We start from the raw sequence: 14046 nt of genomic DNA, 5'->3' as shown, positions 1-14046 counted from the left end.
AACCCTATGTGGTGGGTGCTGTAATTAATTGACAGATGAGTAGGGTGGGGTTCAGAGAGCTTGTCTGAGTTCACACTGTGAGGGGCTAGAGCTGGCATTTGAATGCAGGTCCCATTCCAGTCCCTATACCTCACTTTTCACCACCTGCTCCCTTCCTGCTAGGGGTACAAGCTCTGTTCTGTAATATTTGAATTCTCTTTTTTGATCATCTCGGTTCTTCCTTAAAGCAGGGTTCATGCAATTTTAATTGGAATCCTGATAAAATAGGGCTTTTATTGCTTGGCTGATAAAATTACTGCAGATTTTTTTTCGGTTTCTGATGTGCGGTTGCTCAGCATTCTCCCTGTTGGCGCAGAGCACTCACCCAGCAGTTACTCCATGCACACTGCTGTGGAACTGGGCAGCAGGGATGTCTACTAAATCCCTCTTTCCTTCCCTTGATCTTTCCTGGGTGACCTTGGCCAACGGCTCCCGCAAACTGTGTATACTGGACTGATAGCTCAATGAAAGCTCAGTCCCTTCTAAATGCCATGCCCTGGCTGTCTGGTCTCTGGTTCAGATTTCCTCAAGTGCTGTAATCATTAACTCCTGCAGGAAGCTCTCAAGACAGATGATCTATCAGAGCATCTGCTTCTGCTCAACCAGACACAGCGACTGTTGAAGTCCTGAGATGGAGAGAAGTCAGGAAAGAGATGGCAGTGAGGGGGTGGCAGGACGGGAGCCAGGTGGTGGGGGGCTAAGGCTGAGGAGGGAGATTGGCTTGTGGAGTGCGGTGTCCCTGATTGCGGGCTGCATGATCGGCTCTGGTATCTTCATGTCACCACAGGGGGTCTTGGTCTACACAGGCAGCCCCGGGGCCAGTCTGGTGGTCTGGGCAGTCTGTGGTCTCCTGGCCACGATGGGTGCCCTGTGCTATGCTGAGCTGGGTGCCCTGGTTCCCAAATCCGGGGGGGAGTATGCCTATATCCTGCAAATCTTTGGCTCTTTGCCAGCCTTCCTGGTTATCTACACGTTTGTGCTGTTGTTCAGACCAGCTGCCATCGCTGCTGTCTCTCTGAGCTTTGCTGAGTATGCGGTGGCTCCGTTTTACCCTGGCTGCTCCTCGATGCCCCAGGCTGTGCTCAAGGGCGTGGCTGCCACCTGCATCCTGTTGCTGATGCTGGTCAACTGCTGGAGCTCGCGGCTGGCCACCATGCTGACAAATGTGTGCACGGTCGCCAAAGTGTTCTCGTTGTTGGTCATCGTGGGGGGTGGGGCTGTGGTGCTGGGCCAGGGCCGTGGCTACACGGAAGCCTTTCTGTTTGCCTTCCACAATACCACGCAGCAGGCCGGGCGCATCGGCATGGCCTTCTACCAGGGCCTGTGGTCCTTCGATGGCTGGAATAATGTCAACTACGTGGTGGAGGAGCTCAAGAATCCGAAGGTGAGTCCGTGATGCTTCTTCAGGCCATGAAATCTCCAGATGTCAGCAGTTCCAGGTACTGTTACTTGAGCTGACTAAAACCACGAGACATCAGCTGAAAATGGGGGCTCCCTTTTTGCAGTCATGAATGCCAGCCCCCCATCTACCTTAATTTGTTTATGGAATTATATGAATAATAACTTCCCAAGTGAGCACGGAACTTGATAGGATGACACCTGAGGTCTCATTTGCCCTGTGAGGTAGGTACTCTTACCCCGTTTTCCACATGGGAAAACTGAGGTTTAGAAAGGGGAAAGTGATTCTGAAGTCATACGACTAGCAAGAGGCCATGCTTGATGACTCAGCTTGTTATCTATCTTGACAGCTGGAACATGTGGACTCTTGAGTTATTACGGAAATTAACTCTTTGGTGTAAATATATCTGCTTAGGTTGCGACTTGTTTTCTATCTTTCTTTTCTTTTTTTCCTGCAGGAGTCTTTAATTCTCAGAGGATGGGAACGGAATCTTTTCCTCTACATCCTCGAGGCTGGCTCAAGGGCCTTTACATGTCTCAGCTGTCAATAAAGGCTCCCTGGAGGGGGGGTTTGGGAGAATTTGGGAGGAGAAGAGGAGCTTGGAGACTGAAGTCCAAGAGCAGAGAGAGACGGGGGTGAGGGCCAGGAGACTTGGGACCTAGTTTTTATTCGTTCATGTAAATCCTTGAGCTTCGGTTCCTTGCCTGTAAAACAGGATCATCATAGCTGCCCCATCGACCTCACGGGGCTTTAAGGTATCAAATGGCATAGTCACTTGTGGATGGAGAATCAACAGCTGTAATTTCAGGTGAATGGCTAGTGTGTGCTCCGGTTGGCTCTGGGGTGGGGTGGGGGCTATAGGGAGCTCATGGGGAGTAGACCACTCTCTCTGAACCCAGGCCCTGGGCTCAGAGCTGATCCAGGGAAAGAGCAAGGGGCCCAAAGGTGAGTGAGACAAGCTCCCACGCCACAGAGCACTGATTAACCAAGTTTTTCTGTAAAAGATCAGACCGTTCATATTTTAAGTCTCTATCAAGACTACTCAACTCTGTTGTAGCATGAAAACAGCCACAGGAAGTGTGGCTGTGCCCCCAGAAAAGTTTATTTACAAAAACAAGCAGCAGGCTGGATTTGGTCGACAGGCTGTGGTTTGCTGACCTCTGCTGTATAGAGAGCATTTTTGACAAACGTGGGTTTCAAAGCAAAAACAAAGCTATGCTTCTGAATGCTGGGCATTTGAAATGCTGATTCTAACTCTGCCCTCTGAATCACATGTTATCTTTGTGTCACACTTTTTTTCAAGAAACTGGAGAACCCATGCCAAACCTGGGCCAGCCTTATGCCAGGTGCCCTAGAATTTGAGCGAAGAATCAAAGTGTTCACAATGAAACCAGGAAATCCCACTGTTCTTGTGGTGCCCCTTGGGTCTTTACTGTCATAGCTCATTAGCTGGCAGGTGGGCTGTCCAAGATGAGTCAAGTTCAAAAGCATATGAGGTCCCCTTCCCTGTGACTTGGCATGTGGCTGGGTCGTGCATGATGGGTGCTTACCTGCTGAGGGCCCCCCACGACGAGGCCCACAGGAGGGGCAACCCTGGACTCTACTCCCCCAGCCCATCTTTGGTATAAATGGTGGCTTCTGGACCCAGGCAGAACACACTTTCAGGATGGGGACCATGAGGAATTTGCTGCCATGCCTACATGGTGGTTGGACAACTTCCTTTGCTTCCAGATCCCCAGATTTGAGAGCTGGAGGGGGCCTGGAAGGACCCATTTTATGTGAGAATCCATTGTCGTCCTACTGGCTTCCCTTGCACATGTCTGTCACGTGACCTGCTAGGTCAGCTGACCAGCCATCCTGGTTGCCTGGGGCTGAAGAGTTCCCAGGGATGCTGGACTTTTGGGGCTAAAAGCAGGAAAGTCTCAGGCAAACTGGGATGAATTGGTCACCCTGCCAGGCCCCTGCCCTTAGAGGACAGGACAGGATAGGACAGGCTTGGATATAGTAAAGCTTGCCTCCACTTGCTGCTGCAACTCAGAAAAAAGAGATCCCCATGAGGCAGGGCAGTCAAGTGGGCCTCCTGCAAATGGAGGGCTAGACCTGAACATGAAGGGCCGATGAGCTTCGTGGCAAAACCGCTATGCAGAAGCAGTGTGAACAGGAACCCAGAGACCCGAAAGAACAGCACGTTTGTGTCTCAAAGACGTATGAAGGGGACAAGAGGACAGACCCTGAGATCAGTATTCTGTCCTCAGTGCCCCCATGCTCTCCCTTCCATGCTTTCCTCCAGTGTTTTCTGTGGGGAGATCTTGGCCCCGGCAGAAAGCTCTGGAAACTGCTTTTTATATACTGTTGAAGAACGGAAGATACGCTAACCAGGGGCAGATGCTTAAATGGGGGAGGGTCTTACCTAGCGGTGGGCAAGGAGGTTTGTGTGGGACTGTGGAATAGCCCTCCCAGGGACAGAGCCTTGCCAAGTCTGGAGGAGACCTCCTTGCCTCTTCTCTGTTTCATTTCATGTTACATTGTCAGTGTCGGTAACAGAAATGACAGGTTTGGTACCGAGGGGGGAGGCTCTGGGCTCACCAGTGCTTGCTTGTGCCTCACGAGGTAAGCCAAAGGACATCTAGAGAAAGCCCTCCATGAGGCTGGGGGTGTCGTAGACATGCTTTTTCTTCTTCAAAGTGTGCTCCTACTTTGGAGTCTGAAGATGTCTATCCAGGGTGGCTCATGCCTGGGGAATGTTGAGTAGAGTTCTGTGGGCCTGAGGGAGACCCTTTCCCTCCATTTGCTCCTGGCTCCAGAATGATGACCAGGACTTGGGGTGTGAAGTGGGAGGGAGTACACTCTGCTTTACCCAGTTTTCATGGATCCCTCCATTTTTATTGGGTGCCTGCTTAGTCCCTTTATTTTATTATTTTTTAAGGATTTATTTATGTATTTTAGAGAGAGAGAGAGCGTGCGCGAGCATGAGCAGGAGGGGCAGAGGGAGAGGGGAGAGAATCCCAAGTAGACTCTGCACTGAGCGCAGAGCCCGACGCAGGGCTTGATCTCACGACCCTGAGATCATGACCTGAGCTGAAACCAAGAGTCAGACACTTAACCAACTGAGCCACCCAGCACCCCTCAGTACCTTTGTTGGGAGACCAAGGTTCAGATTGGCACTTAGGCTCCAACAGTGCAGATTGCTCCAAGTGCCCGCAGCCCCCAGTCCTTCTTTCCCTTCCTCTTTGCTGACGCTCACACCTTACAGAGAGGCAGAGCAGTGGGGAGTCCCACTTTACAGATCCCCAGTGTCCCCTAATTTCCAGTTGAGGAGACTGAGGGGCAGAGTGGAACCCGTGGTAGTAATGGGACCTGAGTCCTGGAGACCCAGAAACTAGGTGCGGTTGGCACGGTGGTCTTGGAATATTCCAGCTGGAAAGAGCAATGAACAGCCAAGAACAAAGATCTTTAACTTTCTTGTCCCTTCTCTGTGTCTCTGCTCTCACAGTTTCCCCTGCTGGGAATGCCTCCCAACCCCACCTCCCTGAATCTCTTCCCTTCTTCAAGGAGAGCCCAGCATAAGGCCCTGTTCATTCTGGAAGTTGATAGCTCTTCTCCCCTCCCCACTCCTGTTAGCCCGTCTGTGCCCCCACTGCTCTGACTGGTGAGTGTCCCACAGGGCCTCCCAGCACACCTGCTGTTTGTGGTCCATGCCACGGGCCTGTGAGCACATGGAGGAGGGGCTCACAGCCTGAGTGGTCCCCAGGGCCTGGCATGGTCCCTGTGGCCAGGATGAGCTCAGCACTACACAGACAAGCTTGTTCTGGGGACCTGAGAAGGACCTCGCCCCTAACATGTGGCCTCTTCTCCCGGATCTCTGCAGCAAAACCTGGTGTGGGCACTCATGATCGCCATCCCTCTGGTCACCAGCCTCTACCTCCTGGTCAACATCAGTTACCTGCTAGTGTTGTCGCCCAATGAGATCCTTTCCTCCAATGCTATGGCTGTGAGCTGGGGGTGAGTAAGTCACGTGACGTGTGCCTTGGCCACCGGGCGGACAATCCAGGTTGGGGAAGGATAGTGGCCCACGTGTATTTCAACTTGCCTCTAGATGTTTTGCTTGCTCTGTTTCCTGGTGGTTGGCCTCCAGTTTGCTGCTGGAGTTCCTTCCCTTGATTCCTCTGTTGTCCTAGGAACCAGGTGCTGGGAGCCTGGGCCTGGCTGGTACCCTTGGCTGTCACACTCTCGACATTTGGCTCTGTCAATGGGACGTTCTTCGGCGGAAGCCGTGTGTGCTATGTGGCTGCCAGAGAAGGCCACATGGTGAGAGTTGGGGTCCGGGCTGGGCAAGGGGGTGGGGGCGTGGGAGGAAACTGGAAGGACTGCAGAGGCTAAGCTTTCTCCTGCCTGAGCTTAGCTCTGAGCTCAAGCCAGGCTTTCCCCTACAAGACAGAGCCCTGTTCTTTCTAAGAATGGGATATTAAAGCATCCCGTGCATCTCCATTTAAACTCCAGTCCTTTGACTTCCAGGTTTGGGGAGCTCACCATCCTGGTCCCACTGTGCGGCTTGCAGGTGATGGGGATGTTTGTCTGCTCCAGTGGTGTGGGGGCAGCGGGGCGGAGCCACAGGAGCGGAGCCAGTGTACACGCTCAGGGCCCACCCCCCAGGGGCTCTGGCCTTCTGGCAGCTTTTTGCAGCCATGACGCTGAAGAGCAGCCAGCTCCCAGATCTCCGGGGCTGACAGCAGCAAGCATTGCACGCCGTTCACCAGTCCCTCGGTCCACCGAGGCTCGGCTTCAGCCTGGGGTTTGTGTTCAGATTTTCTCATTGGGACTGTGAGTCTGCTCTTGTCTCAGGCACCCAGGCCAAAGCATGTTTTTGCCTAGAGCAGGTGGCAGGGGTTCAAGAGATCAAGCCAGAACCCACGAGGGTATTTTGAGCCTCAGCTGTGTTACTCCTGCTCATGTTTCGTTGAACAAGCCCAGCATCAACGAATGGGGAACTAGACAGTGTTTCTCCCATAGAGGTGGGAGAGGGAGACTGACTGTCTGCTGAGTAATAATTCAGTCTACCACGATAAGCCACAACCCCACTCCATGCTCCGTCCATAACGGTCCGCCCCCCTCTTCCCCCCTCCTCCATCTTCCCTCCCTTGGTCCCTCTTCCTGTCTTGAGCAATAGAAAGCTGAACGACCCGGCAGGCACCTTGCTTCAGCGCTCTACACTCCAGCCCACATCCAAAGCTATTTGGGTCTTGGCTGGTCTAGAGGGATAAGCCCCCTATGCCGCCCTCTGGGTCTGGTTTCACCCCAGTTGAGCCACAGAGACCTACATCCGGAAGCGGTGGAGACTGGGGACTATTAGGTTGGACCCACTGGTGTCCAGGGTGAGTTTGGCAGGGGAAGAGGACTGGGAGCTTCCCAGGGCAGATACCTGCTGCGGCTCCCTTGGTGGGCTGACACCTGGCTTTGCTCCCAGCCCCAACTTCTGTCCATGGTTCATGTTCATCGCCTCACACCAACTCCGGCCCTGATATTTACCGCCGCAGTGGCTCTGGTCCTGGTCATCCCAGGAAACTTCAGCACCATCGTGAACTTCTTGAGGCAAGTGAGACTGTCCTCCCATGTTGGGTATCTCATGGCCCTTTTGTGTGCACACTCACATACACTCATACATGCATGTAGAAGTCCCTCGTGTGTGCACGCTCCTGCACATGCATGTGTATATATAAATATGTGCGTGCATGCTTCTGGAAGCCCCTATATGTAACTATCACATCTATGCATGCATACATACATACATACATGCATGCTTCTGGAAGCCTGAGCTCAGGGCTCCTGCACATGTACACACATTTCAGCCATTCCCTCCTAGTTACATTTCCAAAATTAAGTGTGTTTCCCTCCTTTCTTGCCCTGTTTTCCAAAATTCAGTGAGACAAATGTTTCACCAAGAGGCAGACAAGTAAAAGGCTTGTGTTGTCTTTGTCATGTTTTTATTCTTCCTCGTTCCTTTCTTCTGTCGCTGAGATCATGTTCCGGCTATCTGCAGCCTTTACTCCCCACTACTCGTAGCTCTTGGCTGTGGCGTGATTTTCCCTTTGTAGTCTGATCTGTGCTCAGGACTCTGACCCAGCATATCTCTAGTGAACTCAAGGCAGACCCACAACCACGCTGGGTAGGTATAATCAGTGATTGGATCCAAGTGGGGGAGATGTTCTGACCCCCTTTATTACCTTCCCTGGGGCAGGAACGATGGGCTGTTGTGCCATCCAGCCATAATTTTATGACCTCGTCTGAAGCAGGGTCAGTGGGTGCGTCCTCACCCTCACCGGCGAGCGCAGCGTCTGGTGCAGACGGAGCTCTCAGAGTAATTTTTCATGCATCGTGTGCTCTCTTCTTTGTTGTCATAAGTATAATTAATCTTCTGGAACAGGCTATACAGTGCTTGATGTAACTTTCTTCGGAACATTAAGTAACAGACCCGGTTTTTCTTTTTATCTTCTTCCCATGAGAAAGGATAAAATCATTACATGGTGAGAATAAAATCAAACCCATGGTGAGCCCAGGGTTTCTTTAGACTGAGATTTGGGACATGTCACTGAGAATGTTCCAGCACAGAGTGAGAATGCTAGGATGATCCATCCCAATGAGGACACACTGTCTCCCCGTCTTGACTGCCTCAAGATACGGCCTGATCTGGACCTGTCTCCAAGGTCAGATGAGGTTTTCATCAGACCTCCATCAGCCCCTCAACTACCCACACTGGGGAGGGCAGAGGCCGGGGGCTTGTCTGGGCGCTCAACAGCCTGCCCTGCCACCAACTCTAAGGTAGGAGGCTCTGCTATGAGTGTGCTGGTCCCCGAAGAGAGCACAGACTCCTTGAGATTCCACCAAACTCTTCTTGGACACACAGATGCTCCTCCCTCCCTTTGGAAACTGTCCTCTCCTGTCCAGCCAGGGACAGTCAAAGAAGGCCCGATCTGAAGCCAAGTGGGGGCCTGGGCTTGTGTATGTGTCACTTTGTGACTGAAGAGGAAAGACTGGAATACCCTCCAGTGCAATCTTGTGCTTGGTGCCCAGCCTTGCCTTCTTTCTTGAGCCTGTGTGGGCAAGGGGCCCGGGGGTGGCTGAAAGGCCTCTGAAGAGCGTGCACTTCTGCCCCAGGCTAGGCCAGCCCCTCTTGCAGGCCCACCCAGGGCAGGGCCTGGTAGTACATGGCTTCTGTTTGCCTTTCAGCTTTCTGGGCTGGATGACCTATGGAACCACCATTGGCTGTCTCTTGTACTTGCGGATAAAGAAGAAGAATCTTCCTCGACCTTACAAGGTAGACTTTGGAATAAACATTGGGCTTTTTTCAACCCTAGTCTGTTGCATGAGGCAGATCGATGGTCCACATCCTTGTCTGGGGGCTAGAGTAAGAATGTGAGAGGTGGCCACTGTCATATTTGGTAGACAATTTCTGTATTTCCTGGGGGGTGAGGGACAGCTGGATCACAGGGTAGTGATTCTGCTTGCTGGGGACTCATCTCTCCTCTGGAGGACCCAGAGGGAGAACAACAGGAGACGCACACTGAGGGAGGCTCACACACAGTAGGATTCACAAAGCATAGAAAACACCAAGATGGGTCCCAAAGCCCCGGCTCCTTGGGTGGCCCCCGTAACCTGGCAGTTGGCTTCTCTGCTAGGCAAGGTACTATGGCAGGGACTGGAAGAGGGAGATGGTGGCAGGTGGAAGACAGGCAGGCAGGCAGGAGGAACAGAGCCCAGGGGCCATAAACCACGTCCCGTGCCTCTCCATCATCCAGGTCTCTGTGTCCATGGCAGGTCCCCACCATCATCCCTGTCATCATGCTCCTTGCTTCTCTCTACCTGGTGCTGGCACCCATCATCGATCACCCCCAGATTGAGTTCCTGTACATCTTCCTGTTCCTGCTCAGTGGCATCCCGGTCTATTTCCTGCTTGTCTACTTCCAGTGCCAGCCCAAGTGGTTGCAAATGGCCACCCTGTATCTCCAGCTGCTCCTGGAAGTTGCTCCAACCACAAAAAATGTTGACTAAAGGACTGGACAGGTGTGCACTGCCCTCCTTGCTGTGGACATCTCTTTCCCCACACAAGTGGTCTTGCCAGCTTTTCTGTAGGTTGACTATGCAGAGTTCCAATAAGTAACTGGGATGCTAAATGCAGCTACGGTGAAGTTCTGGGGGGCATCCAACCAGGACAGCATCCCCCTTTCTCTAAGAACTGTGCCTCCGATACAGGTGGATCTCACGGCCATATTGGTCTTACATGGCTGCCTCTCTGGGTATACCTATTTGATATTCCACGTGGGCAGCATGAAATACATTCCCTTCTTTGGGGATTTTGGAGTTAGAAATCTGATGGTTGCTTAATCTGAGGAATGGTAAATTCTGGGATCTATGTGGGACCATCTTCCATTACGTGGGCAGAGTAGAGAAGCCCCTGTGGAGAGAGGAATGAAGATTCACAGTGAAATGGTGTTGAGAAATTATATGGTCGCCAAGAGCTGGGAGAACGACCTGAGCAGGCAGCAGCCTTAATCCCTGGCTGCTTTTCAGTTCTGGTCTCTGTCCTTCCATGGACCAACCGCCATCTGACTGTCCTTCCTGCTTTTTTATTGTCTAGGATAACACGATACCTTATAATAAATTTACAATTTTGGCTCAGGTGAATTTGAGTGAGTTCTAATTTCTTTTTTTTTTTTAAATGATTTTTTATTATATTGTGTTAGTCACCAGAGTTCTAATTTCTTGGAAATGGAAAAGCTCTGGGTCTGACAAACCTTCTTCAGGAAGACATGATACTTTAGTTCCTATTTAAAACCTCCAACTGGCTTGAACAGAGAAAGAAGCAAGAGACAGATCCCTGGGAGGGAGGGATTTTATTGGCTTTGGGTAAAAGGGAGGACAGTCAAATTTCTAGAAGAAAGGATGAAAAGTTACAACAGACCTCAGAAGGCTAATGTGGTTGTAGGACTAAAGAGAGGCAAGGGGGCAGAAATATCTGGCTGCCAGGTGAAAATGTGGGACTGGATGGATGACGACAGCGCCTGGAAAGGCTGGGGGTGCAGCTTCTGTGTCCATCGGGGGGGGCACTCAAAAAGAGGAGGGGCGGGGACACTGCTCAGCACCTCTCCTCCAGCAGCTGCACCGAAACACCTGTGTACGGCTTTCTTTTTATCAGTCTGATATGGAAAATGCTCCCACAAGCTCTTTCTGTTAAGCTTTCTTCTCATATCAACCAATTCTCCATTTTTCCAACCCCAACTGGCTGTCCAGTGATTCCGTTCAATTCTGACACTATCTGAGCGTTAATGCAGACCTCCAAAGCTGAAGGGCTCAGGCAGGTGCAGACAGCAGTCTCAACTATGGGGTCCCTACATCACCCATGCTTCTGCCCAACGTGGTTAAGCCCCTCCCTCCATGGTCGATCACTTTCTAGAATGACTCAGGACTCTGGAAAACACTTTACTATTTTCAGTTCGTTGCAAAGGATACAACTCAGGAGCAGCCCAGTGGAAGAGATGCATAGGGGAAGGGGTGTGGAACTTCCATGCTATGCTCTCTTTGGATATGTCACCCTCCTGGCAACTTGATGTGTTCACCAACCTGGAAACTCTCTGAAATCTGTCATTTAGAGGTTTTTATGGAAGTTCCATTTATGTAGGTGGATCAATCATTGGCCATGGTGATTGAATTCAATCTCCAGCCCCTTGGCCCTCTCCAGAGGTCGGGGGCGGGGGTGGGGCAGAAAGTTCTAACCTGCTCATCTGTCTTGGACTTTCTGGAAACCAGCCCCCATCCAGAAGCTATCCACCAGTCATTGCATTAGCATAAAAAAGCACTCATCACTCCAGAGATTCCAGTGCTTTGGGAGCTGTGGGTAAGGAATGGGGATGAAGACCTAATATTTATTTTTTGTTATGCCATCCTTCTGAACCGTGAACTCTTTATCAGTGCTGCTCCTGAGGACACATTGCCTGTGAAATTCTAGGAAAATCTTCATATCCCTTCCCCAGCAGCACAGCCTACCTTAGAGAAAAGAAAATTATAGGAGGCTGGTTCTATCCAGTTCCTTGTCAAAGGAGACCACGGATCAGTCCCCAGGAAAAGCTCTGAACACCCGGAGGACGAATTAGTCCTTTCCTGTTCTGGGTGCCCCCAAACTATGCCTTTGTCTCTCATGAGTCTCAATGAGCCATGGACCCTAGTGCTTCGTTGCGTGTCGTGCTCCCCCCTGGGCTGTGGGTCTGGTGAGGGTGGGTTGTTCTTAGACGTGTTTGTACCTCCGTCATTTCCTATCATGCTCTTGGGCTCCTTGCTGACCAATAACGTTTGGTGAATTATATTAATGAAATATTTGTTGAACAATGAGGGAATGCATCACATTTATACTTTTTAGGGTTTGCATGCATGGTTGTCTTCCCCATAGTGCCTGCTCTGGCCTGGGCTCCCAGGCCCTGTCCTGAGAAGGTTCTCTAAGGAGGGACATTTCCCAAGTCTTGCATGGTCACATACAGCTGGCAGTGGATACATGCCTAGAGGTGGAAAGCAGAGAGAGGAGCTGAACTACCACAGGCTTGGCCTTGGATCATGCACCCCAGTTAGGCTGTGTCTCTGTGACTCGGTCTTCTCATCCTTCGCACAACCAACTGCCTTTTGGTTCACAGGCCTTTTGTGACGGTGCAAAGTGTCTTCAAGACCAGGCTCTGGGAGGGCAGCTTCCTGCTTCTTGCAATTTCCCGGGACATCTTCCCTGAGCTCCTGTTCTGCCCCAGACCCTTTCCTGGGCCCCAGAGTAGTAGCGGGGAGTGATCCTAGATGGAAATCTGAGATTTCTTAAGAAATTAGTATGTTAGGCTTCCTTGCTCTGAGTCAAGAGCATGATTTCTATTGTTACTTATCTTCTATAATCAGAGATGACATAGTAAGTGTCATGATGCTGGCCTTTGGATTGAAGAAAAAATGTTCTGAGTCTTGGGGACCAGGGTCAGAGTCCTCTTTATTCCTTCTAGAGAAGCAATAAGTTCCAGGAAATGTGTGGGGCAGGTGTTGCCTGGGTGTCTGGGGGCAGGGCAGTGTTCTTTAACCCTAGGTCCACCCAACAGCATCTGGATGTTTCTATTTGGGGCAGAGCCTGGCTACTCCCAGTCATAAGCACTCAATTCTTTGGACTTCCTTTTGACCATTTACACTGTTTTTTGCTGAATACTTAGAATGGGGGACACTGAGTCTCATCAACGAATTCATGCAAATGAATGTCATGGTTAAATTCTCAAACACTACAAAGGGTACAAAGGGAAAGTCAACATTTCTTACTCCACACTCCCCATTTCCAGCACAGTTTCCTTGCTTACTTCCAGAGAGCTTCTGCACACACATGTAAACCATGCTTTGCTCATTAGAGTAATCACAACCTCTTCAGTTCTTCCTATCGAGGGGAAACAGTTCTCTTTCCTTATCTCCGTCCCCAGGGGTCTGAGTCCCCTACTGTGGTGGTCATACATACCGTTCACTATCCTTTAGCCCTCCTTCTGACCACATGGTAGGGTTGCAGTCCCTGTGCCCTTGGAGTTAGATGTGACCATAGGACTTTTCTGGTCTATAAAATTTGAGTTGAAATGATGTACGTTCCTGCTACAGTGAGGCTTCAAGAGCCAGTGCACAATTTCCAGCATTTTCCATTTCCCTCTGCTTTGGTGTCTGACAGTGTTCTCATGGCTGCTCTGTTAGCATGGGTCCTGATATAACAATGATATGGAAGAGGGCCAGCCCCCAGCCAACCCTACATGGGCATGTAGTGTGAGCAAAATTAACTTCTGTTGTTTAAACCACTGAGATTTGGGGGATGTTTGTTACTGCAGCATAATCTAGTCCATCCTGACTGTTCATCCCTCCTCCGTTCACGAGTCTTACAAGTGCCCAGGACTGCTGACCAATTGAGATGGGCCTCAATTTGAGAGTTCCCAAGGAAAGCACATGTGATATGAGCTCATCCTCTCCCTGGCCTCTGGGCTGTCTCTCCTCCTCCCTCTCAGGTCATTCCTGTCATTCCTTATCTGCCTTCCCTGTCCTTCTCCTCCCGGCCACCCCTCCCCCTCCCACCCCGCTCTCCTTTTCTTCCTTACTTTCCATAGTCACACAGTCTTATTTTGCCTCTGGGGGAAGAAAAACTGGTTCTGCAAATAAGCCTAAAAGAAATTTTGCTAGTGAGGGCTTTTGAATCTTTGTTCCTGCTTGGGTGTGCACTGAAGAAAGAAAAACTGTCCAGCCCAGCCCTTGGGTACCAGTAAGAAAGACATAAGGAGATAAACACACATGTAAAAGCCAGCAGATTGTTACTTTCAGACATCATCCCAATGCACACAGGTAAGCACATACTAACACCATCCCTTTTAAAATAGCAATGGGCTATACTCTAGATTTTTCTAAAAATTCCTTAGCAGTTAATGTGGGAGAGCTTTTTTATATTAGTCTTTTCTTTTATTAGCACATCTCTTTTTAATGCTTTGTATTATTGGCTTATTGTTCATGGATATTCCCTTGTTTCCACTTTAACACATTGCAAAGCAAAGCTAGAGGGACCACCTTGCTATATAAAA

General features: G+C 50.6%; 1 protein-coding gene across 1 annotated transcript; it reads left to right on the top strand.

The window, feature by feature from the left end:
• The first annotated feature begins 670 nt into the window (after positions 1 to 670).
• On the top strand, positions 671 to 10070 carry LOC123802609 (b(0,+)-type amino acid transporter 1-like). Its single transcript, XM_045813452.2, has 6 exons — positions 671 to 1423; positions 5307 to 5440; positions 5617 to 5746; positions 6903 to 7027; positions 8663 to 8750; positions 9251 to 10070. Exons 1-6 carry the CDS (start codon positions 671 to 673, stop codon positions 9482 to 9484), a joined length of 1464 nt encoding a protein of 487 aa, XP_045669408.1. The 3' UTR covers positions 9485 to 10070.
• The last annotated feature ends 3976 nt before the right edge of the window (positions 10071 to 14046 follow it).

This window comes from Ursus americanus, chromosome 7 (assembly GCF_024610735.1).
Source record: "Ursus americanus isolate L20-20 chromosome 7, mUrsAme1.1.p, whole genome shotgun sequence".
Lineage (NCBI taxonomy): Eukaryota > Metazoa > Chordata > Mammalia > Carnivora > Ursidae > Ursus > Ursus americanus.
The sequence above is the reverse complement of the archived record's forward strand: the minus strand, read 5'-3'. Positions and strand labels throughout refer to the sequence as shown.

Coding starts and splice junctions, on each gene's coding strand:
- LOC123802609 (XM_045813452.2), top strand. CDS start 671: ATGGAGAGAAGTCAGGAAAGAGATGGCAGTGAGGGGGTGGCAGGACGG. Junction 5,747..6,902: donor CTGCCAGAGAAGGCCACATG/GTGAGAGTTGGG, acceptor CTTTGCTCCCAG/CCCCAACTTCTGTCCATGGT. Junction 8,751..9,250: donor ATCTTCCTCGACCTTACAAG/GTAGACTTTGGA, acceptor TGTCCATGGCAG/GTCCCCACCATCATCCCTGT.